Here is a 23,648-nt window from a genome sequence, read left to right on the forward strand (position 1 = left end):
GATCAATAACAACAACAACATATTGCAAGGGTTTCAGTCCTAAAATATTGTTCTCAGGGGTCTCTAACACATGCCATTGTTTTTGGCATGTTTTTTTTTTAAATAAACGGGACGTTCCAGTTGCTCCGTTCCACCTTTTACACCGTCCCTAAAAGGAACACCTCAAATCACACCAAAAGTTCAGAGTGACACACATTCTGAACTTCCCTTGTTACTAGCCTCCCCCCCCCCCCCGGCTGAAGAGAGAAATCAAGAATTTTAGGGTGCAATTCTATGCACATTTAGACAGATTTTTTTTCCTCTCTAAACATGCATAGGATTGCACTCCCCCCGCCCCCAAAACACAAGATAGCAGCAAAGACAGGAGTTCCTACTCTTTCTAACTCAGGTTTTATTCAGTGTGGAAAATGTAGGGGTTTATTTGGGTTTTTTAGGTTTTTAAAAACATTTAAAAGTGCAGCAGGGCTGTATTCCAATCATTAGGGTGCAGAACATCTACATGCAGTTGAGCGAGGGGCTCGGGCTCAGTGGGGGCCAACGGAAGCCATTTAAGGAAACTGGCCTTTGCTGAAACTTGAGGGGGATTCAATGGGGTATTTGGGGCTGAAAATCCCAACCAGATTCAGCCCCACCAAGAATGTGCAATATTAACAGTGGGCTACATTGCAAGGCTGTTGTGACCCCCCTTTTTTTCTTTCTCTCAGCCACCAACCTGCAATGTGAGGAAAATGGACTGTTGGAATTTGCATAGGCAGAATTTTTTAAAGGGTTAAAAACAAAACAAAAAAACTTCCCCCAGCCCTACACGAAATAAGACCTTCGCTCGAAAGAGCAGAAAGTTCTGTCTTTGCGGCTACCTTTCTGCTGGAGGGTGAGGAAAACAAACAACATCCGTGCTACAATTTCTCCGCTGATTTCTTCTCGCTTCCTCTCCCGGGGAACATTTCTATGCGGCTTCGCAGACGAACCAGGAAGTTCCCCGCACATTTCACCCGCGTTTCTATCCTGCTTTCCCCCTGCGGGCTTCTATCTCTATGGTGCGAAGGTTGCTTCCGTAAGCGATGAAGTCACGCGCTGCGCCCTGTGACGTGAGGGGGCGTGGATAGCGTGGAGCATTGTGGGAGCGGGAGAATTGTCGCGTAGGAAGTAAGGACGGAAAAGAGGAAGGGGGGGGGCGAGGGGGATCCTCCATTTTGGTCGGGGTTGGGGGAGCTGCGGAAGAGGTGTTCCTGCGTGCGCTGCCGAGGCCTCCGGGGCCGCCTCCGTCGTCGCCTTCTCCCCCTCTTGCTTCTTCCCGTAACCGAGCGGGGCTCTTTTTCTCACGCAAGCGCTCCGTCCGTGCCTCGGAGGCGGCTGCGGGGAAGCGATGGCGGCCGAGAGCCGGGAGGAAAAAGGTACCGAATGTTTCCCTTCCCTTCCCCCCCCCGCCCTCTCTGAACCGCTCGCTGCCTTGGCAACGGGGTCTGGCCGGGCCCGGGGAAGGGGCCTCAGGCAGGCCCTCTACCCCGATATGCCATCTTTCCCCTCCCAGAGGTCAGGCCCCGTGGTCGCCCTTTCCCCCCTTGCTGCTTTATGAAACGCCTCGGCAGACTTCTCGCTGGCTGCCTTCCCCTCTCACTGCAGACTCGCCAAAGTCCGAGCCTGAGCGCGTTTTCGGGAGCATTACAAGACCCCGCCTGTCTTCAGAACTCAAGACAGGCAGACGGGGAAGAGGTTTCATCCAGTTCGTTGAGTTGGGTGCATTGAATTTCATCCAGTTCAGTGAAATTCGGTTTCATTGAATTGGATGAAGTCTTACTGGCCCAGTCCAGCCAGGAAGAATATTCTGGTGCTCGCTCCATTGCTAATGCTGACCAGATTCTTGTGTTTTTCTCCCTAATATAAGAAGCACCTGATCCATGCTGTTTTCAGGTTGTGGGGCGAATGTGTCTTTGCATAGCTTGAGGCCATAGAGGTGGGGGCCTGTGTTGCTGTGCAATTCTGCATTTATTCAGGTTGCAGTACATAAGATGATAAAATAGGCGAGCAGGGGATGGGCCATGCAAGGAAGTGGAGAAAGCTGTTGTTAGAGAGAGGCTGCAATTCTAAGCGTGCATAAGTTAGATGTAAATGCCATTTAAATCAACAGGATTTCTGAGTAAATATGGATAGAATCAAGCTGTTTAAAAATACAAACCACAGTGTAATGTACACAAGATAATACTTTGAGCCTGTTTGACCACACAACTGTGCACTGATATTAAAAGTTTATTTCCTAAATGGACTTGCTATAGGAAGCTTTCTAAATCCGAAGAGAGTTTCTGTGAAGAACTTCCTTTTTGTATCGCAAGGAGCAAAAGGACTGCAGAGTGGTGACTGCAGTAGTTCTGCATCGTGTGTGCTAAGGGAACTTTTATGACAATCAACTTAGCCTTCCATCCTCAAACTATAGATTAATTATGTCTCAAAATATGAAAATGCAGGCTACATTCCTTGATTTATTCAAACTCATCAAGGTATTCTTATGTAAGCCAGGCCTTGGAAGATTCAGATAACAAACTGGGGGGCGGGGGGGAATGTTGGGTATTCCAACAAAATTGATGCTGATACCTAGGAATTTGAAATGTTTTTCTAGGTCTAATGTTATGTCTATGCATGTATAACTTGGAGGGTTCTGTAAACATGGCAAAAGTCCTGTATATTGTATCATATGCAATCCTATCTTTTGCCCTTTACCAACATGCACATTATGGATTATACACTATAACAATGTGTTAAAGTTGTAGTATCCACTGGACTGGAGTAATTGCTAACAGTTGCCTGTGTAAGCTAAGCTGCTACCAAAAACTATTTTTTAAATAAATGGTATACCAATAAAGATTGACCTTTACAAGGAGGGTATCAATGCTCAGAAAAAACTATTCAGCTTTACATTTGGTCTGTTTTTGTTGATGGGCCACCCCATCCCAAAATCTGGACTGTGTGTCAAGAGAAGACACAAAAGAAAACAGATATAAAATCTAGAGCTGCATACTATCCTATATTTTTGAGTTTTTTTAATGAATCATGGAATCCTAGAATAGTAGGGTTGGAAGGGGCCTACATGGCCATCGAGTTGAACCCTCTGCTCAATGCAGGAATCCAAGTCAGAGCATCCCTGACAGATGGCTGTCCAGCCTCGTCTTGAACGCCTCCAGTGTAGGAGAGCCCACCACCTCCCTAGGTAATTGGTTCCATTGTCGTATTGCTCTAACAGTCAGGAAGTTTTTCCTGACGTTCATCCAGAATCTGGCTTCCTGTCACGTGAGCACATTATTCCGTGTCCTGCACTCTGGGATGATGGAGAAGAGATCCTGGCCTTTCTCTCTGTGACAACCTTTCAAGTACTTGAAGAGCGCTATCCTATCTCCCCTCAGTCTTCTCTTCTCAAGGCTAAACATGCCCAGAGAAGAAATACTGGGACTCAAAGCAGCTTTACAACATTAAAACTTGCTCCATTTTCTGATGGAGGTTTGTACATAGCATTAACTTATGTTAAATCATAGGAAAGCCTCTTGACTTTGATTATAGGTAGTCAGGTTATATTATACTATAATTAGTATAGATATACTAATTTATAAAATATAAAATATTATATTTTAATAATAATTATGAGTAGTAATAGTCTTGGACAAGTTTGCATATAGTTTGTTGAAATGGGAACTGCTCAAGGAGATGAAACCAATTCCTGTTGCCATTTCACTTAGGGAGAAGACATTATATACTTAAATATAGCAATTTCAGATAGAGAGATTATAAATATGAGTAGCTGAATTCTCTACCAAGGAAGCCTCCATTCTATCATCTGAGCAAATTACACATCTTTATGCAGAAATGCTGCACAACTTATTTCTTATTTGCCTTGCAGTATATTTATGACGTATTCTGGAGTATTTGAAGGCAAAGAAAGGGGGTCAGGAAATTGGGGGTAGGGGGTTGCAATGTAGTGAAGGACGAAGCATGTTACGCCCCACCACACTTGACATGCTGTCCCCAAATCCTGTGGTGTCTAATGCCTTTAGCAAGCCTCACTATCATATCTTCCAGCTTTTCTCTGTTCTAATTGTCTTTTAAATGTTTACATATATTATAACACCCATTTCTATAGCGAGAACTTCCATTACATTCTGTTAAGTGTGAAGAATACAGACAATAATAAAGTTTTCCATAGGGTTTTCAGCAATGCTGAATTCTAAGTAACATTCCCTCCCTTTTTCTTATATTTGTATTACACACAGCACCTTTCCAAATTGAATAATATATGGTCAGCTTCATTATATAGGCCATATCCCATGGCCTTGATCCAAAGCCCATGCAACTAGTTCTGCACACACGCGGGAGCTTGGATGTTTCTGAAACAGAGTTCCCCATTTTACTTGTCAAACCATGAAAAGCAGTTTGTGAAATGGCATGGTGGGTAGTGGGGAGGTCTGTTGCTCAAATGAGAAAGGTAAAAAATCCCACTGGGCATGGCCTAGCATATATGTTTACAAGCTTAAATTCCATCTGGCTGCTTGTGGAGAAGAGGTTAGAGAAGAAGGGGCCAGCTGTTATTTGACTCCTCTTTGAAGAACTGTCTTCATCAGTAGCGATTCCATCTTGCTGCATATGTGAGAGAGTGAGAAGGCAAGGCCCCTTCCATTGGTCTGGTTAAGGCCAACTGCCATATAACTTGCCCTTATTGAAATTGCTAATGTCTCAATAAAAATTGTCTTCTATCCTTAGTAAATAATATATTCTTATCGGATACCTCTAAACAGCATTCTTTTTGGTAGTGAACCACTGATACAAAATCTATCTGTTGAATTATGATATGCAGCTCTGTGATGAGAACGGCTTCCCAAACCTATGAAGGGCTGCAATTTTGTTTAAAAACCCTATTTGTCAACAGACTAAAATTATTTAAACTCATTCTCTATGCCCTGTCCCTGCTATTCAATGCTTATCTAATATTATTATCCAGTCTATAGCCATGGATCAATTGATCAGCATGAATAGAAGTGGCAGTCAACCTATTAATCTATATTCCATAATTGGTGATAACATTTTAAGGTCTGAAAGCATAGAATAGCCTATAAGACTGAACAAGTGCAATGTCCCTTATGTTGCTTAGGGAACATAAAACAACTTCAGTTTCTTTCCTAGACTGAATGGTAGTTCCCTGTTGAATACAATCCCTGAAGGCAGTTTGTAAAGATGAGAAGTTTGTCAGGTATATTTTGTTTTATTTAGGGAGCAATCCTATGGCCACTAGACACTGTCTAGAGGGCCATAGGATTGTTCGGTTTCTGGGAACGGAGGTGAGAGCCAGGGCTCCAACCTTGGGTCCCAGAAACCACTCTCCCCCCACCCACAGTAGCTGGCGCTGTTCTGTTCACATGGGCTGTGGCTCCGTGTTCGGAAATGGAGTATGGAGGCAGGGAAAAAGAGGCAGCCCAGGGGAGGAGAGAAGACTGCAGGAGCAGCTTTATGCAGCTTCCTGTTGGGTCTCCAGGCCCCTTCCCTCCCACTCCCCAAAGCCACACCTAGATGGATGAAATCGCCCATCTAGACAAAATGCAGGGCACCTGGAGAACGGGGGAGAGGATCCCCTCCATGCTTCAGCTGCCCTGCGTAAGATAGTCGGCATCCTCCGATTTTGGAGGCTGGTGACTATCCAGATAGGATTGCACCCTTATTCATTTAAAATATTTTTAGACCACCTTTCAGGGCAGAAGCTCTCCAGAAGAATTGGGTAAATTCTGCATGCCTTGTGACTTCATTCTTTTCAATGCCCATACTATTTAGATAATTCATTGTTATGGTCAACCAAAATTACAAGGATATTAATAGAAGCTAAAAGAATATTTCAGTATCATGGTGACCAGGATAATCTTAGCTATATAACACTGAATAATAATGGATAAATACCACACTTTGAATGATTTTGATCGGAGGAATTAAAGTTTCTTGATTATGTGTGCCAAAAATGTATTTACAATTAGATTACCCAAAAGACCTTTTGCTATGGTTATGCAGCGAATAATTCCTAAGATGTTCAGTCTTCTATGTATTGTGCTAATTCCTTAATTTTATTCCCGCTTAGTTGTTCCTTACGTTTTAGTTCAGTTTTATTACTTTAGTATTAACTAACCTGTGTAATTTATGTATTTTGATATGCTTCTAACAAACAGCAGAAATTTCTTACATAGGCTTTAGTGGCATCCCGTACCATTGCTGAGCTTACTTCCCTTAGAGATAGAGGGCTCTGATTTTGGAGCCCTCTGTCTATCCTATGCCCTGCCAGCAAGTGCCAGGCAGGACGAGAGGACAGCGGTGATTTTGCCTCCATTTAAAATGCTTTTTAAAACTTTAACTTTGGGTGGGTGGGGAGGGGTCTGAAGGGGCCATAGGATACCATGTATCCTGGCCTCTCCTCTCTCCACCCGCCAGCACATCCCCTTTTCTCCCTCTCCAACTTCATTCAGTAAGAGAAGCTTTCTGTGGGAGTGGGGAGGGGGTCATGATCTGATCTCCTTTTCTCCTCTTGTCACTCTGTCTACAGGCATGGAGAAGGAGATCCACAGTATCCTATGGCGTCCTGGATGCGGTTTAGCGGCCATAGGATTGGTCTCTTACACTATTAATTTTAAAATATTTACAACTCTGTATTCAAACTTATCTACTACATCTCCGTGCATAAGAAGATTATTCAAGAGCTAGAATGGCATAGTATTTTGCTTTTGTGAATCAGTTTTCAGAACTACAGGAGCCTGATCTGAAAGAATTTTCTCCATGATCTTGTAAATAATGCCTGCCTGCCAGCTGTCCCTTTAAAAATAATAATTTTGTGAGACCAAATCTTGTTAATGCAATTTGCTTGCAGAATATGCACAAATATATTCATAGCCCATTAAAGATGTTGCTGTGCAAAGAACCTTATACATAAAGGTAAATGCTTATACCAAGCATAAAAAAATGCAGACATGATTTGGCACAGAGGCGGCCTAGTGCGGGGGTCTCCAACCTTTTTGGACCCATGAGTAGGGATGTCAGAGAAATCCGCTGCGGATTCAAATGAGGCCGGATTCCAAGGAATCCAGCCTCAGGAATCCACAGCGGATCAGGACCACTTATCTCCGCTCCAGGAGGACTGGAGGCGGAACGGCACTCGGCTGCTTCTTGCCAGCCAGAGCCATTTGCCTCCTCCCTGTCCCTGCCAATTGCCATGTCTTTAAAAAAAAGAAAAGAAGAGGATGTGCCCATAGACTTATACGCAAATAGAGTCATGAATCTTGTGTATAAGTCTATGTGTCCATAGGCTTATACGCAAGATTCACGGCTCTATTTTGCATATAAATCTATGGGCACATCCTAATCAGTGGATCGCTGCTTTGGCATCTACCTATTGCATCTATGGATCTTAGATGCAGCTTAGATTCTACTGAGGTTGCTGGGGCACCTTCGGTTTTGTTGTCACTACATATTAGTTCCATTTGACACTGAGACATATGTGTATTTCAGTGTATTATACTTACACTTGCCAGGGGCAATCACCTTAAAACATTAAGTACAACTTTGAAACTGCCAAATTTGACTAATACTGTGATAGCCATTGGCATACATTCATTTTGACTAATAAACGTATGAAATGGAAAATTTTCCACAGAAAAAGAAAGCACTGGAAAAATTTCCATTTTGGAAAATTTTATGCAGAAAGTTTCCCACCCCACATCACTGGTGTTTGCGTTCTTAGTATCATTAGAACACATAGTATCTGGGAGAGCCATATCGTTTCCCACATCTATCAAGTCATGGGAATCACTGATATGTGCTGCTGTCCACTCTTGGATATAACACGTGAAATAATAATCAGGAGGGATATGTTATTTTTTTTCCCAAGACAGTCTTATACCTAAACTCTGGTTTATCAAAGAATTGGTGCTCCTTAAGATTTGATTGTATTATTCCCCCCACCTGAACACTTTAAATTTCCCATGAAATTTCTTACGGATATGAAGAATTTGCCACATTTAGCTATGCATAAAATAAAACGGTTAAATTGGTTACTTTTTATAATTTTAATACGTTTCTGAGCTCGTTGACACATGCATATACATCACTTCCTTCCTCTATATATAATGAAAGGCAACTAAATGTGTAAATTGGGTCTGAAAATTATACTGTTCATGATACTGAAAGTTCTGTTTGTGGTTATTCTGTAATGGTGCATGATCATAATGTATGCTGGCCACCATTTCCCTATCTAGGGTTATTTGAGAGTTGTTTCCCCCTCAAACAAGCCATGCCGTCTGGGTTTGAACTATACTACAAGCTGCACCTGGGTGGGCAGTTATGGAAATGGTGCCCAGAACTCGCCAGGGATTAAAACAAGCCACCATGGCTTATTTGATTGTGCAAACTGGACCACTGAGTCATAGTCCAGGTTCAGATGATCATGGGGGGGAAAGAAGCCATTATGGCTTCTCCTCCGCCCCTGCACATGCTGTGCATGCAGGCGTTATTTAAATAATTACCTGCGCTGCAGTGCAGGTTGGTGTGTCATCCAAACCCGGCACTCACTGTGGCAGGGGTGGCTTTGTACCTACTCAACAACCCACGGCATGCAGTAGGGGTTGTAGGCTGGGACTGAAGCTGCACTGTGTGCTGGGTTCAGACAACACCCAACCATGCTGCAGCATGGGTAATTATGCAAACAACAGGTGTGCAGGGGGAGAAGCCACGATTGCTTCTCCCCCCCCCCCCCGCAGTCATCCAGACATCCTCACAGTGATTCAGTTTTGTTCTCTGATCTTTGCATTTGATGAAAGCTTTTGTCGTAATAAACTTGTTAGTTTTTAAAGTGCCACAAGACTTTTTTTTTTTTTGCTGCAACAGACTAGCTCTTTGGAATATATTATTTGAACAGCTCTAACATGAACTCTGAAACTTGCTATTTTTAGGCAGTTTTTTGTTGTTTTTCTAGATTGAAGCATTTATCTGTTAGTTCTAGCCTGAATTTGAATCACTGCAGTTTAAAGATCTTTAAGGTATGTTGTCTTGAAATGTGAAGTTGGTTTGAAGGGAAATACTTTTGGAATTGAAACTTGGAAATGCCCACTACAGAAATCTGGCTGTGATTTATGTTACATAGAATCATAGAATAGTAGGGTTGGAAGGGGCCCACAAGGCCATCAAGTCCAACCCCCCGCTCAATGCAGGAATCCAAGTCAAAGCATCCCTGACAAATGGCTGTCTAGCCTCGCCTTGAACGCCTCCAGTGTGGGAGAGCCCACTACCTCCCTAGGTAATTGGTTCCATTGTTGTATTGCTCTAACAGTCAGGAAGTTTTTCCTGATGTTCAGCCAGAATCTGGCTTCCTGTCACTTGAGCCCATTATTCTGTGTCCTGCACTCTGGGATGATGGAGAAGAGATCCTGGCCTTTCTGTCTGTGACAACCCTTCAAGTACTTGAAGAGCGCTATCCTGTCTCCCCTCAGTCTTCTCTTCTCAAGGCTCAACATGCCCAGTTCTTTCAGTCTCTCTTCATAGGGCTTTGCTTCCAGTCCCTTGATAATCTTCGTTGCCCCCCTCTGAACCCTCTCCAGTTTGTCTGCATCCTTCTTAAAGTGTGGTGCCCAGAACTGGACAAAGTACTCCAGATGAGGCCTAACCAATGCTGAGTAGAGGGAAACTAGTACTTCCCAGGATTTGGAAGCTATGCTTCTATTAATGCAGCCCAAAATAGCATTTGCCTTTTTTGCAGCCACATCATATTGTTGGCTTATATTCAGCTTGTGATCGACGACAATTCCAAGATCCTTCTCGCTTGTAGTGTGGTTGAGCCACGTATCCCCCATCTTGTAACTGTGCATTTGGTTTCTTTTTCCTAGGTGCAGAACTTGGCATTTATCCCTATTAAATGTCATTCTGTTTTCTGCCCAGTGCTCCAGTCTATCCAGATCACTTTGAATTTTGTTTCTGTCTTCCAAAGTATTAGCTGTCCCGCCCAATTTTGTGTCATCCGCAAATTTGATCAGCATTCCCTTCACCTCCTCCTCCAAGTCATTAATACAAATGTTGAAGAGCACTGGTCCCAGGATTGAGCCCTGAGGTACCCCACTTGTTACCTCTCCCCAGTTTGAGAATGTCCCATTGATAAGCGCTCTTTGAGTCCGATTCTGTAGCCAACTGTGGATCCACCGGATCGTTGTTTCATCTAGCCCGCTTTGAGCTAGTTTGCTCATCAGGATATCATGGGGCACTTTGTCAAAAGCTTTGCTGAAGTTGAGGTATATTATGTCTACAGCATTCCCACGGTCCACAAAGGAGGTTACTTGATCAAAAAATGAGATCAGATTCGTCTGGCAGGACTTGTTCTTGACAAATCCATGTTGGCTTTGAGTAATCACTGCATTGTTTTCAAGGTGCTTCCAGATGCATTGCTTTATCATCTGCTCCAGAATGTTCCCAGGGATTGATGTCAGACTGACTGGTCTGTAGTTCCCAGGTTCCTCCTTCTTACCCTTTTTGAAGATAGGGACAACATTCGCCCTCCTCCAGTCATCTGGCACTTCACCTGTCCTCCATGATTTCTCAAAGAGAATAGACAGCGGTTCTGAGAGTTCTTCTGCCAGTTCCTTTATTACTCTAGGATGCAGTTCATCTGGCCCTGGGGATGTGAACTCATTCAAAGTAATTAGGTGTTCCTTGACCATATGCCTGTCAATCTCAAGCTGCAATCCTGCCCCTTCAGCCTGTACTTCGCCTTTGCCAGCGGGGTCATAGACCCTCTTTTGAGAGAAGACTGAGCCAAAGTAGGAATTGAGCACCTCTGCCTTTTCTTTGTCATCTGTTATCATTTTGCCATCCTTATTTAATAGCTGAACAACCATTTCTTTCCTTTGCCTTTTACTATGCACGTAGCTGAAGAAAGCCTTTTTGTTGCTTTTAGCATCCCTCGCTAACCTCAGCTCGTTCTCAGCTTTAGCCTTCCTGATGCCATCCCTGCAACTCTGTGCTACCTGCCTGTACTCTTCCTTTGTTGCTTGGCCTTCCTTCCACTTCCTATATGTGTGCTTTTTTTGTTTTCAGGTCATCTCTAAGCTTTTTGTGAAGCCACATTGGCTTCTTCTGTTGTCTTCAACCTTTTCTTCTTGTTGGAATTGTTTGTAATTATGCCTTGAGAATTTCCTTTTTTAAAAACTCCCACCTATCTTGGACTCCTTTTCTCGTTAGTGTTGCTTGCCATGGGACCTTACTGATCATTGTTCTGAGTTTATTAAAATCAGCTTTCCTAAAATCCAGGGTACGCATTTGACTACACTCGGCTTTTGCTTCCCTTAGAACCAAGAACTCGAGTACATCATGGTCGCTTTCCCCCAGAGTTCCTGTAACTGCTACTTTATCCACTAAGTCATCTCTGTTGGTTAGGATCAAGTCAAGGATAGCCGATCCTCTAGTTCCTTCCTCTGCTTTCTGTAGGAGGAATTTATCTGCCACACAAGTCAGGAATTTCTTGGAGGGGCCGTGTTTTGCAGAATTTGTCTCCCAACAAATATTGGGGAAATTGAAGTCCCCCATTACTACTACATCATGCTTCCTTAAAACACTGGCTATTCGCTTTTCAAAAGTTTCATCCTTGTCTTCTCTTTGATTGGGTGGCTGGTAGTAGACGCCAACCACCAGATCTATGGATCTCCTAACTGTCACCCTTTTCCAAGGAGTATCCTCTACTCCATTTTTCTTCACCTCAGCATTTTCCTATTCTGCCTCATCTTGCTGTTGCTCTTCAAGCTTCTGGTCTTCCCTTTGCTGCTGTAGTTCCCCCATTCTGTCCAAGAACTCTTCTTGTTCTCTTATTCCCTGGAGGGTCGACAGTCACCACTCCAGTCCGCTTACTTTTTCTTCCAGCAGCACTTGTTGCAGGTGTAGGCCATGTTGTTCTCAGGCAAGAAAACAAACATTGCACACGCCTTACAGGTCACCACCACTGGAGAGTCTTGTCCTTCCATAGCCACTTTTCCCTTTTTGTGTCTAGCTTTGTGATTGTTCTAGACTAGCCTGTGCCTGCTCCTCTACCCAGTAGAGGTTAAAAGCAGAGTCCCAGTGGTATGGAAGTGTGGGTTACAAGACAAATAAATGGAAAAAAAGTTAGTTAAAAAAGAAAAAAAATGTTAGGGGCCTCCCCCTTGACCTCCCCTGTCCAACTCCTGTTTGCTCACTCTGATCACTCGCTCTCTGGGAGCTTGCTTGCTTCTGTAGTCCCTGAACCAGCTGGAGCAGCTTGCTCTGCTCTGCTCTGCTCTGCTCTGCTCTGCTCTGCTCTGCTCAGTTGGGAGGCGGGAAACAGACAATTTGTCTACACATCTTCTTTCAAAATTATGACTTCCATTCCAAATCCACTCATGTTGTATTGACGTGTCATCTTGTTAAGCATTCTGCTTGCAATGTTAATAAATTAAATACAATAACCCATGGGGGGGTACTTGCAAATTTTTGTTGCTTCGAAAGAAACTATGTACAAAAGTCAAAAAGCACAGAAAGCTTTGAATGCTAAATTTGGGGAGCATTATTGAAGAGCATAGCATTGTATTCTTAGCTAGATTGTGTAGCATCCAATTTGCCCAGCAAGACAACAGTGGTGAATCACAGAGAGTGTATTTCTCATTAAACACTCTGCTCTCTTCATATTGGAGCTGGTTAAAGAACATGTGTCTACCTAAATCAGCCTTCCCCAACCTGGTACCCTCCAGATGTTTTGCATGTTAACTCCCATCAGCCCCAGCCAGCATGGCTAGTGGTCAGGAATACTTATTTTCCATATCCCTGACCATCTTCGTTGCCATCTTGAACTTGATTCAATTTGTCTACATTATTCTTAGAGTGTGGCACTTAGAACTGCATGCAGTACTCAAATGAGGGTCTGACTAGTTCAGAATTAAATGGAACTAGTACTTCTGGCAAATTAGGAACTATTAACGCAGCCTAAAATTGTGTTGGCATTTTTTGCCTCTGTGCCGTATTGCTGGATCATGTTCAGCTTATGATCAACTAAAATAACTTGGAGATCAGTGGAAGCGAGGGGAATGTGATCTATGTTCACAAGTTTAAATTGCAAAGAATGGGACTGCTTTCAGGAAGACTCTATAGAAAGTACGACAGACCTGGATACTTTTTTTAATTAAAAGAAAAAGCATCACCATTTTTTTGCAACATGGCTTTGGGGAGCTGTCTATAGTGTTCCCCTGTCTACTATAGAGGGTTTGCAGCCATTGCCAGTTCTGTCTTTGGATGCTTGTGGAAGGGGGAGTTATGTGTTGTTTCCTGCATTGTGGGCAGTAATGTGGGTTTTCTCCCCACTGTCCTAAATTGACCAAGATCTGATCTATCATGTTTTACCTATATCTTGTAAAACCAAATCCAGAAAAAGCCAGAATCACAGCTGACACTGGAAGAGAGGAGGGCAATTCCGTCAAGCCCCCTGCTTTGAGGATTCTAACTGCCATCAAGCTATCTCTACAGCAGTGGTACACATCCTTTATGGTCCCAAAGGCCAAATGTGATATGAGGGGGCACATGCATGCACACGCATGTTGAGGGCCCCCTCAGAGTGCTGCTAGAGCATCTTCTCAGAGGCATGTCAGCAGCCGAGACAGTTACAAATTTGACAACAGAGATGCTGCTCTGCTGAATGGGGGAGCAGGAATTGCTGTGTGGGTGTGTGTAAATTGCTGAGGTGGGGTGGGGGGATTGACAGTAGTGGTGGCAGAAGCACTGTACAATGTAAAAAAAGCGGGTTAAAAAGCTGGACATTGGTGGTTTGTGTAATGGTGGTGGGGTCAGGGTGGTGGGGGCAGCATTTAATGCCTTGGGGAGCCAATGTAGCCTGCAGGTTATGCAGCTATAGGAAGAACTTTATGAGAGGAGCATCCTGCACTCCTGACCAGGACATGATCTTCTAGGGAGGAAGTTCCTCTTTGCCCACCCTGAGGTCAGGACAGCCAGAACTGCTGCCAACATGAATCGAGGAGGAGGGCAACAACCTCTTCTTGTGAGGATTTGTGACTAGAAGTTTGATATAGTGTGTTGTTGCCTCTCTCTTAGGATGATTCTATAGAATTCATCCAAAGTAGTTCTGTGAACAAGAATGTCTTGCTATCTTTCATTCTAATTCTAGAAAAGCCTGCATTGGTAATCAGACATAAGTGCTGGAAGAAAATATGTAAAGTGTTGGATTGTGGCAGCACTGAAACCAATTGTACATTGTAATACCACTGTAAAAGCTATGCTGCAGCACTTCTAAATGTTGTTTGTTTACTATTTTGTTTACAGATGGTGAATTGAACGTTTTGGATGATATCTTGACTGATGCGCCTGATCATGATGATGAACTGTACAACCCCGATAGTGAGCAAGATAAAAGTGAGAAGAAGGGTATGGTACTTCGCTAGTTGGGTGTCTCTCCAAAGAGCTAGGAAACCAGATATTAGGACAAAAATAGATGCAACACAGTTCACATAATTCACAATTGAATTATTAACCCCTTTCAGTGGGGTTTTGCCGGCAAGTTTGAAAACTCTTGTCAGCATGTATAAAGACTTGTGTGTGCTCTCTGAGTATTCTCTTTATTTTCATTTCTTTACAGCAGTTTTTTGCTCTGCATTGCAAATTCCTTTTGAAGTACCCCATCTCCATTTCCCTCTGAATTTTCAGAGGCAACTTGGGTTGTTTAGAGTAAATTATTTTAGGTGCCCTGATGTGTACAAAGAACTCCCTGAACAGCCCTCTGGAATCTAGCCTTCATATCAGCAACCTTTTAAAAAAATCCCTTAAGATTCCTTATGGAAAATGGCATGCCAGATAAAACTGTACGTTTTGTTAAAGTTAAAGTAATTGCCGTCCCTGGCAATCTTCTGACTTTCACAAGCATGTAATCGAAGTCTTTAGATATGCAAATATATAGGAAGCTGTCTTTCCCTTGTGAAATGAGGGAGAAGGAAGTCTGGAAGTCTGCTCCAGCTGATTCCTAAGTTGTGTTTTGGTCTTTGTCAAGTCGTTTTGATCATCAGTCATTGGTTTTCTCAGCTTTAAATGGTGAGAAATACTAGGATTTCCCGTGAGGCAGCTGGATATTTAACATCTGCAAAATCCTAGGTGTCAGAGTGGCTTTATGTGCTTTGTTTCGCACTAAATGCGAAAAAGATTTACTCAACTTGTTTCCTGAAGATAGCTTTAGCAAGTTTTTGTTAACACTGTAAAGTAACTATACATTGCTTCCTCCCTCCCCATTTTTTTTAAATTTAAGGATCCAAAAGGAAAAGTGAGAGAATGGAGACAGCTGAGAGTAAAAAACAGAAGCCCTCTGTGCATTCCTCAAGGCAGATACTACCCAAGCCTCTAAGTTCATCCATTAGCAACAACAAGAGAATAGTGAGCACAAAAGGAAAGCCGGTATTGGAATACAAGAATGAAGAATATCAGAGGTCTGATAGGAACAAGCGCCCAGAAAGTGATAGAAAGACGCGTATGACGAGCAGCAGCTCAAGAGACCCCTATAAAGGGCAATCTGAAAAGGCTTGTGTGAGGAAAAGGGATGCTGATAGAAGGGCAAAGTCTTCCACTCCAGATGCTTCTGGGGTAAGTAGTGGCATATTGGATCTACTCATAGTTTACAGTGTTCCTCAGAGTTTTCCTTGAATCTCGTGCTCCCAAGAGAGGTTAGGCTGGTGGAATCATGGGGCAGGGCTTAGGTAGGGCAGAAAGATGGTTTATAAATACTCTTTTGCAACCATGTTTAAAACCAGTACTTACAGTCTTTGTACTGAAATGGTGGGCATTGATTGTTGATATTCGTCTTTAAACAGAGACTAAGGCATGATGTGGACCGACGACCAAGCAGATCTAGTCACTCTTCAAAAGAAGAGGTGAATTCTGAGGAATATGGTTCGGATCATGAAACAGGTAGCAGTGGGTCCTCTGACCCAGGAAACACTGAGAATGAGGAGGAGGAGGAGGAGGAAGAGGGAATGGAGGAGGAGGAAGAGGAAGAAGAGGAAGACGACGATGGAGAAGAGGATGAAGAAGTGGAAGAAGATGGAGAGGAAGATGAAGATGATTATGATCAGGATGAAAGAGATCAGAAGGAAGGAAATGATTATGATACGCGAAGTGAAGCTAGCGATTCTGACTCAGAATCTGCATCCTTTACTGATGGGTCAGTCCGATCTGGTTCAGGCTCAGATATATCAGGTAGGGGATATAATTTTTTTTCTGTTCTATATCTGTCAGCATTCAACTCTTTCTAAATTGAGCTATTCGCATTGATGTGACTGGCAGGTGGCAGAAGAGCTTCCCCAACGTGGACAGCACAGTGACTGGGTTTGGATGACATGCTGTGGCTCATCGTAGGTTAACCCACAATGAGTTGCAGCAACTAAAACCGACGATGGGTTATGTGAGAGTTATTTAACGCTCACATAACCCATGTTTGCTGGGTTCACACGACACTACAACCCGTGTGCACAGGTAGCATATTCAAAATGGCAGCCACACACGCCACACAGCACCTTGCCTGAGAATCTTTGTCACTGATATGGAAACTTTCAATGTGAATGTATTATTCAGATTTTACCAATGTGGCTTCTAATCCATGTCATGGAGAAGAGGCATGCACACCTAATTACTCTGTATAAATTAGGCCTTAAGAAACTTATTTATTGGATTTTTGTCTAAGAATGTACATAGTGGGCCCATTTGCATGTACCGGCGGGAAATTGTGGATTAATTAATTAATCCATGATTTGCTACATTGTGTGTCACCACCATTTTGCATGTGCAACCTCCAATCGGTTGCTCCTTGTTGTCCAAACCTGGACATTATAGGTTAATTGTGGGTTAACCCACAGTAAACCTAACAAGTAATTGTAGGTTAAGTGTGGGTTGTTTAAGCCATGATTGACCTATAGTGCCTGGGTTTGGATGACATGGAGCAGCCCGATTGGAGGCTGGATATGTAAAATCACGGCAGCATGCACCATGGCATACCGTCGGTTAATTAACCCATGATTTGCTCCCATTATGTACAAATTGAGTCAATAACTGCATAAAAGTTATGATCCATAACACTGCTGAGGCTCCAAAAGGAGGCTTGTGCTAATCCAGTATTTTTTACTCTGAACACAACACGCAGGCCTCACATAACATATACCATATCACAAACTGCTCTTGAAATTTCCTTGAGTTTTAAAAGCAGCTCTCCATGTGGCATAGAAGGCAAACAAGCCTAAAACTCCTTTGAGCTTTGGGAATTAATTTCATAGTTCTTCGGATCTTGGCCAAAGAATGGACTAATGAGGTGGTAATTTTAAACCTTGTGAGAACAAGTATGTATTTAACTACTGCAAACTACATTGACCTTCATGCAACCATATCTGATGATGTTTTTGGTATGAACCTTAAAAGTACTGCTATTACTTGTTTTGGTGGTCTTTAGATGAGAAAAAGAAGGCAAGGAAAAGAGCTAGAGGCATCTCTCCAATTGTTTTTGATAGAAGTGGAAGCTCTGCATCAGAATCATATGCAGGTATTCTGTTACTGCTTATTTACTGATATCTGTAGCAAAACCCTTGAATCACATTATGCAAAGTAAATAGTGGGCCCTAGAAACCTATTGGACATGTAATTGAATGGACAGAGTTGGTATTTTGGCATGTTCTGTGTGAATAATTTGGGCAAGTAGGCTTTCTTGTTATGTTAATGCTATTTTGTTGCTTAAGTGGAATTTTCACTTTTTAAAACTTGGAAGATGATGATTCACTGACTAGTTTTCTGAGTAGAAAACTGGTCCAACAAAACAAACAAAAATGAAACAACCCAAAAATCCAAAACAAACCCTCGTGCACATTGAGCAGCATTCTTTTTGTGTGTGTGGGTGCGCGTCAGGAGGAATAATTTGTCATGAATGAAATAGTATGTGAAAAGACTGTAGAATTTGTATCGTATCTCTATTAAGGCTCAATCTGAACAAATGTACTTTGGCTAAACACAGGTTCAGAAAAGAAGCATGAGAAATTATCATCTTCCGTTCGTGCTGTCCAAAAAGGTATAATTTAAATTCGAATTTCTTTTAATGCATGCTTCCATTGCAAGCTATTTTGTTAGTCTTCCTTAATTTACATCAGATGTGGTAATGTTCCGATGTATAAAGAAACCAACTCTAGTGAGCAAATGGTACTGCATCCCAGTCTTGAATTACTTTTTGCATGTCTTTTTATAATGGCAAAAAATAAAGATTTTGTTGGTGAATTGGCGAACAAAGAAGCAGTGAAGTGGTGGTGTTTGAAAGATAAATTTGCATATTAGTGGTTTTGTCAAGATTATTTGTTTTGCCCCCTGTAAGCCAAGAAACAAATCTATCGGAACATTACTAATGTTGCTTTGGCTTTTACCTGAAATAATTTATTTTGCTTTTAAAAGCTTGGCATTGTGCATGCTATGACACAAATTTCAAGTCTGAATTAGGTGGAATTGAGCTACTGATTTAAAAGGCACGATTCCTCAAGATTGATCACATAGCTTCCATTTATTTAAAGGGAATTTAACCAGTATAAGCCTCACTAAAGCATAGGTTAGTTGTGCCACATTAGTAGTTAGGGCTTGTCTTACGTTTACTTATGGGGAGGGCGAAATACCAATAAAATTATCTTTCTTGGTTTTTTCTTCCAGACCAAACTAGCAAACTTAAATACATTCTCCAAGATGCAAGATTTTTTCTTATCAAAAGTAACAACCATGAAAATGTCTCACTTGCCAAAGCTAAGGTATGCCAGATTCCATTTATACAGTATTTTCACTGTGAAGTTAGTCTTGTATACAGAGCATGGAATGGGGTTAATGGCTGTTCTTTAATTATCAAGCCTTTAATTGGCTCTCTGACCCAATCTCTGTTACAGAGAAGTAGAATTAGCATCTCAGCAATTCCATCTTATTTCTGTTACTTACGCTGTGCTACGTGTCTTCTGGAAGGAAAGGGGAACGCCACATTATGATTTAAAATGGTCAAATTTTCCCCAGTGCTTTGAACATAATGTATTAGTGGGTAAGGGGAAACAACTCCATGGATGATTATGTCTGCGTTGCTCTGCATGTTTGACTTGGGTGCAATGACATTTATGAACGTATAAAGCTGTCTTAGTCATACAGTGGTCCACCTAGCCCAGTGTTGGCTAATTTCATTGGCAGTAGCTCTCTAATGCCTTAAAGAGATACATTTCTGAGACCAACTATCAGATCCTTTAACTGAAGATTTCAGGGATTGAAACTGGAACCTTATACATGTGTTCTGCCACTGATGTAAGTGCAAGGTCTTCCTGATTCATCTATTGGATCATTTTGGTTTTGTAAATTGTGTGTCTGTTCATGTCTGCAGGGTGTCTGGTCAACCCTCCCAGTCAATGAGAAAAAGCTCAATGCAGCCTTCAGATCAGCAAGGAGTGTTATCTTAATATTTTCTGTGAGAGAAAGTGGAAAATTCCAAGGTAAATAAGAATACTTGCATTCAGAGTTAACCCAAAGTTAATTGGTTATATGGCCTCATTACAGTGTCTTGATTCTTCCAGGATTTGCAAGGCTTGCTTCTGAATCCCATCATGGAGGATCCCCCATACATTGGGTGCTGCCTGCAGGAATGAATGCAAAAATGCTGGGAGGCGTGTTTAAGATAGATTGGATATGCAGGTAAAATGGGTGGTGATTTGAAAATGGTGATTTAAATTCTAAGCCTCTCAAAGTGTATCCTCAAAACAGGCCACCTTTGCTGAGGCATTTGAGTACAGAATATTTTTGTAACTGAGGCAGAGGGCTAATAGTGGCTTTCTTTGTAACACTAATTGCCACATGGGTGCAATTCTCGTTGGGATCACAGCTGGAGGGGAAGGGTAAAACCTCGCCTCCCCACACTCTGATGTCAATAAAAAAATTGTCCCCCATCTTACTACATTTTTAAAGCCCAAAGGTGGTTGCTTTCCACACAAAGGAACTTCACGTTTGGCCCTAAGCCACCTAGAGCTTCTTACTTTCTAAAACTAAAAATGCACCTTTTTTCCTAACTACATGGGATTTAGTACTAAATAGTTATTTCCATTCAAATCTAGTTTTAAATTGAGTAATAATTCTTAAAGCTGTGTTTGTGGGATGTAGGAATGAGGGATAGGTTGTCACTAATAAAAACCATGGGGGGAGCAGTCCTATGCCTGCTAGTCAGCAACTAGACGGCGATAGGATATCTGATTTTCCAGGACCCCCCCCCCTTGCACTGCCTCACAGGCAGCGCAGAACAGCCCTGAGCTCCCTGTTCAGAAGAGGAGCGCGGAGCAGCCACAACAGGGCATTCCGGGGGGTGTTCCAGGGCGGGGAAGGCAGAAATGCTGGCACGACACACCCTACGTGTCGTCCAGCAGCCTCCTCCCCCACTCCGCCTTCCCGTGGCTAGACAGCCGAAATCGTTATCTGGTCCTCACTATCAATCATAATGCTGAGGTCTAACTTCAGCTGAATCTCAAAATTCAGCAAAACTCCAAACATCTTACACAGAGCTGGATTTTTCCACAGTGCGCATTCATCTTAATCCATCACGGCTGCTCTAGAACCTGAAGAATCCAGTGGTTCCTTGGGCCTAATGGGGCCAAATAAACAACTCTGAGACTTAGTTTTTCAGACCAGCAGTAGAGGGACCTGGAGCAGCTTGGCTGGAGGGACTGGATGTTTACCTGCATCTCCCAGTCTCTAGTTAATTTTTTCATTTGGATTGCTGTGTCACTGAAAAGAAACGTACCTATGTCATGAAATAACTGTATATTGCATTATGGATGTCAAACCTAATTTTGCCTTTCATTTGAGATGTTCAAAATAGTGATGGATACGTTCTCCCAAGTTAGACTTGAAATTGGATTCTATAAAGATCCTGTTTCCCCAAATTCAGAAGAAAGCTTGGTTTTTCTGAACCCAAATCTGAGCCAGTTTCAGTCCCTGCTGTGCTTCTTATTGATGTCAGAAGGAGGGTGATACGATCTGATCCTTCCCCCAACCCCTCCTATGGGTGTCCAGTAGTTTCCCCCCTCTATCTCCTATCTATGCTCCCTTTCTCTCCCCCCCCCCCCGTCCCCCATTTGCCTTTGTGTGCCAGAGGCAAGGAGCACTACTGGGTAATGCAGTTTCCCAACACTTATTAACATGGATGTAGTGCTGGAAAAGTTACTTTTCCAGCACTTCTTGCATCTGGTATGGTCATAGCAGGATACCAGACATTAGGGAAGGGAGAGGGTAAGAGAAAGATCCCCCTTTCTGTCTACCAGAAATCCTAAAAAGGGGGCCTTGGAGAGGTGTGGGTGGAAGCATGTCAGGGATGTACAAAAGGAAGGATTAATTAAGGACTTCTAGGCCTTGAATCTCAATCTGAGCTAGAGAAGAACTTTGGAGGCTGTAATGCTTCATATTACAAATCCAACTAGATTTATCTTCCAAACCGTGCTGGGATGATGATCAAATCCATCTTTAGCTCACAATGTTCATTGTATCTTTTTGTAAATTCTTAGTTATAATACTTAAAAAAAGCATCTTTGCATGAGATTACATGAAATACCAAATGCACAGAATGTGTTACGTGTTACTTATACATTTAGGCGTGAATTGCCATTCACAAAATCTGCTCACCTGACCAATCCTTGGAATGAACATAAGCCAGTAAAGATTGGACGTGATGGACAGGTTTGTCAATTGTCTTTGACTCCTCTTCAGTATGTTAAGTTCAGTGGTTAAAATCTTCTGAATACGTTTTTTTGGATCTTATTTCATAGTATTGCCCACATTTGAAAGGGTAGCCAAAACTGTTAAACCAAGTTAAGAGATCTTAGATAATGACTAACGTCTTGGTTAAAAGTTGCATGGCAAAATATCTTCTATGACAGCATTTACTGAAAGTGCAATCTGTCCCTTTAAAAAAAATCACTCTAGGCACGTTTGTGCCTTGAAACTAGAGGAGCTATAATTCTGGGATTAGCTCTGGTGTGAAGGAGAAATAAGAACTTCTTCTCCCGCAAGTAATGAAGGAGGGAGGGGAGATAAGAGAACAAGATCAGTAAACATACAACAGCCATCCGGAACTGTGTTGGAATTGCGGATTGATGTAAGAACCTTTCTTGTGCTTTATGAACTGCAAAGTAAGGTGCTGTGAAAAACAGCCCATGTGAACTGGTGATTTATTTCACCAAGCATGGGTATTTACCATCACTGTGTGCTTTTACCCCCCCACCCTCCAAATAGCTGTAACATCATTTGGCATGCTGCAAATATGACTGTACAATAGCTAGTAAGGTAAAGTTACAATATCCTTATTTTATCTAAATCATCAAATGTCCTAAAAATGGTAAATGAAAATCTTGCCTAACCTACTGTTTATGTGTGCCAGTGAGCTTTTGATCTGGGCTTCACATGTTGGTTAAGGTAGGTGATACAACTATTTTCTTAAAATCATAAGTGTTTTTAGACGTTCTTATTTCCTGTGAGCAGAACTGTTTACATAGTTTAATGTCTTAGAGTAAAATCACGTCATTCAACATTAACTTTCTTGTATTCATCTGGTTTGCTGAAAAATTTGGGTCTGAAAAATATGGATGTGTTCTGATGATCTTATAAAATCAGTGTTTAACTGTTCCAGGAAATCGAGCTTGAATGTGGAACCCAGCTTTGTCTTCTATTCCCTCCTGATGAAAGTATTGACTTGTATCAAGTCATTCATAAAATGCGGCACAAGCGAAGAATGCACTCGCAGCCCCGGTCAAGAGGACGGCCATCCCGTCGAGAGCCACTCCGAGATGTGGGAAGGTTAGAAACGTTCTTTGGACTGATAATAGGCACATGTGTCAGAATAACGTGATGGAGGAATGTGATTCATCAAAAAGCTTTCCCTGCAATCAAGAAGAGAGAAAATCCTCACATCAAGCTGCATGGACGGGTTTGTGGCTTCATTGAGGATTTCACACTGTCCCCCCTCCCCCAGTTTGTCACTTTCAAGAGGAAAAAGGGGGACCTTTTGCTTATGCAGAAAATAAGTTCTTGTAAATCTAGTTTACACTAGATCTCCATACAGATTATGCAGATCTGTTAATGTAGGTAAGCAGATTTATTATGAGCACGCTAGGTGGAGGAAGAGCAAGTCTGTGTGTTCCAAAGTGTGTTAATATTTTGTAAAAGCCTTTTCTTTCAGGTATATCTCTGGATAAGCCTTGTCAAATATGGGACTTTTATCAGGATCACTTATAATTTTGCAGAAGATGACCACCTCATTTTGAGGATAAAATATTTATAATATTTTGCTGTCCAAGAAGAGCGTGTTTGGGACTGTTTCAAATTGTATCACCGTGCTGTGGTTAAGCCCATTACCAAATATTCTCTTACATCTTGCTGAGCTTCTGGAATCCGTAGGTTCTCTCCAAAGGGGGAGGAAGTGGCCCTTGGAGACCCGGCAACAAACCAAAAAGAATGGCTGTTGCTGTGTCTGTGTACACAACCTTTCCAGATGCTGGCAGCACCTGTGGACTTAAAAGTGGTTTTAGAGGATCGCCATGGTTATTGATCACTGCTCTATGAACTTA

At 42.3% G+C, this 23,648-nt stretch overlaps 1 protein-coding gene across 5 annotated transcripts in view; it reads left to right on the forward strand.

Moving 5' to 3' along the window:
* Positions 1-1,166: 1,166 nt before the first annotated feature.
* The window catches only part of YTHDC1 (YTH N6-methyladenosine RNA binding protein C1), a 32,311-nt gene continuing 9,829 nt past the window's right edge, over positions 1,167-23,648 (forward strand). For 2 of the 5 annotated variants that reach the window (XR_014792231.1, XM_084857505.1), the window contains exons 1-11: positions 1,167-1,394; positions 14,332-14,433; positions 15,305-15,636; positions 15,864-16,248; positions 17,492-17,581; positions 18,047-18,100; positions 18,724-18,818; positions 19,427-19,535; positions 19,617-19,734; positions 21,678-21,762; positions 22,712-22,878. Coding sequence is in view for 4 of the 5 variants with exons in the window: in XM_084857505.1 (XP_084713631.1) it covers positions 1,367-1,394; positions 14,332-14,433; positions 15,305-15,636; positions 15,864-16,248; positions 17,492-17,581; positions 18,047-18,100; positions 18,724-18,818; positions 19,427-19,535; positions 19,617-19,734; positions 21,678-21,762; positions 22,712-22,878 (1,565 nt within the window). In the remaining variant the exon portion in view is untranslated. The remainder of the gene's footprint in view (positions 1,395-14,331; positions 14,434-15,304; positions 15,637-15,863; positions 16,249-17,491; positions 17,582-18,046; positions 18,101-18,723; positions 18,819-19,426; positions 19,536-19,616; positions 19,735-21,677; positions 21,763-22,711; positions 22,879-23,648) is intronic. The other 3 variants (XM_084857506.1, XM_084857507.1, XM_084857508.1) reach the window with 3 other exon arrangements.

Source organism: Heloderma suspectum, chromosome 5 (genome assembly GCF_057233095.1).
Source record: "Heloderma suspectum isolate Gila_16-S chromosome 5, 16-S_ref, whole genome shotgun sequence".
NCBI classification, from domain to species: Eukaryota; Metazoa; Chordata; class Lepidosauria; order Squamata; family Helodermatidae; genus Heloderma; species Heloderma suspectum.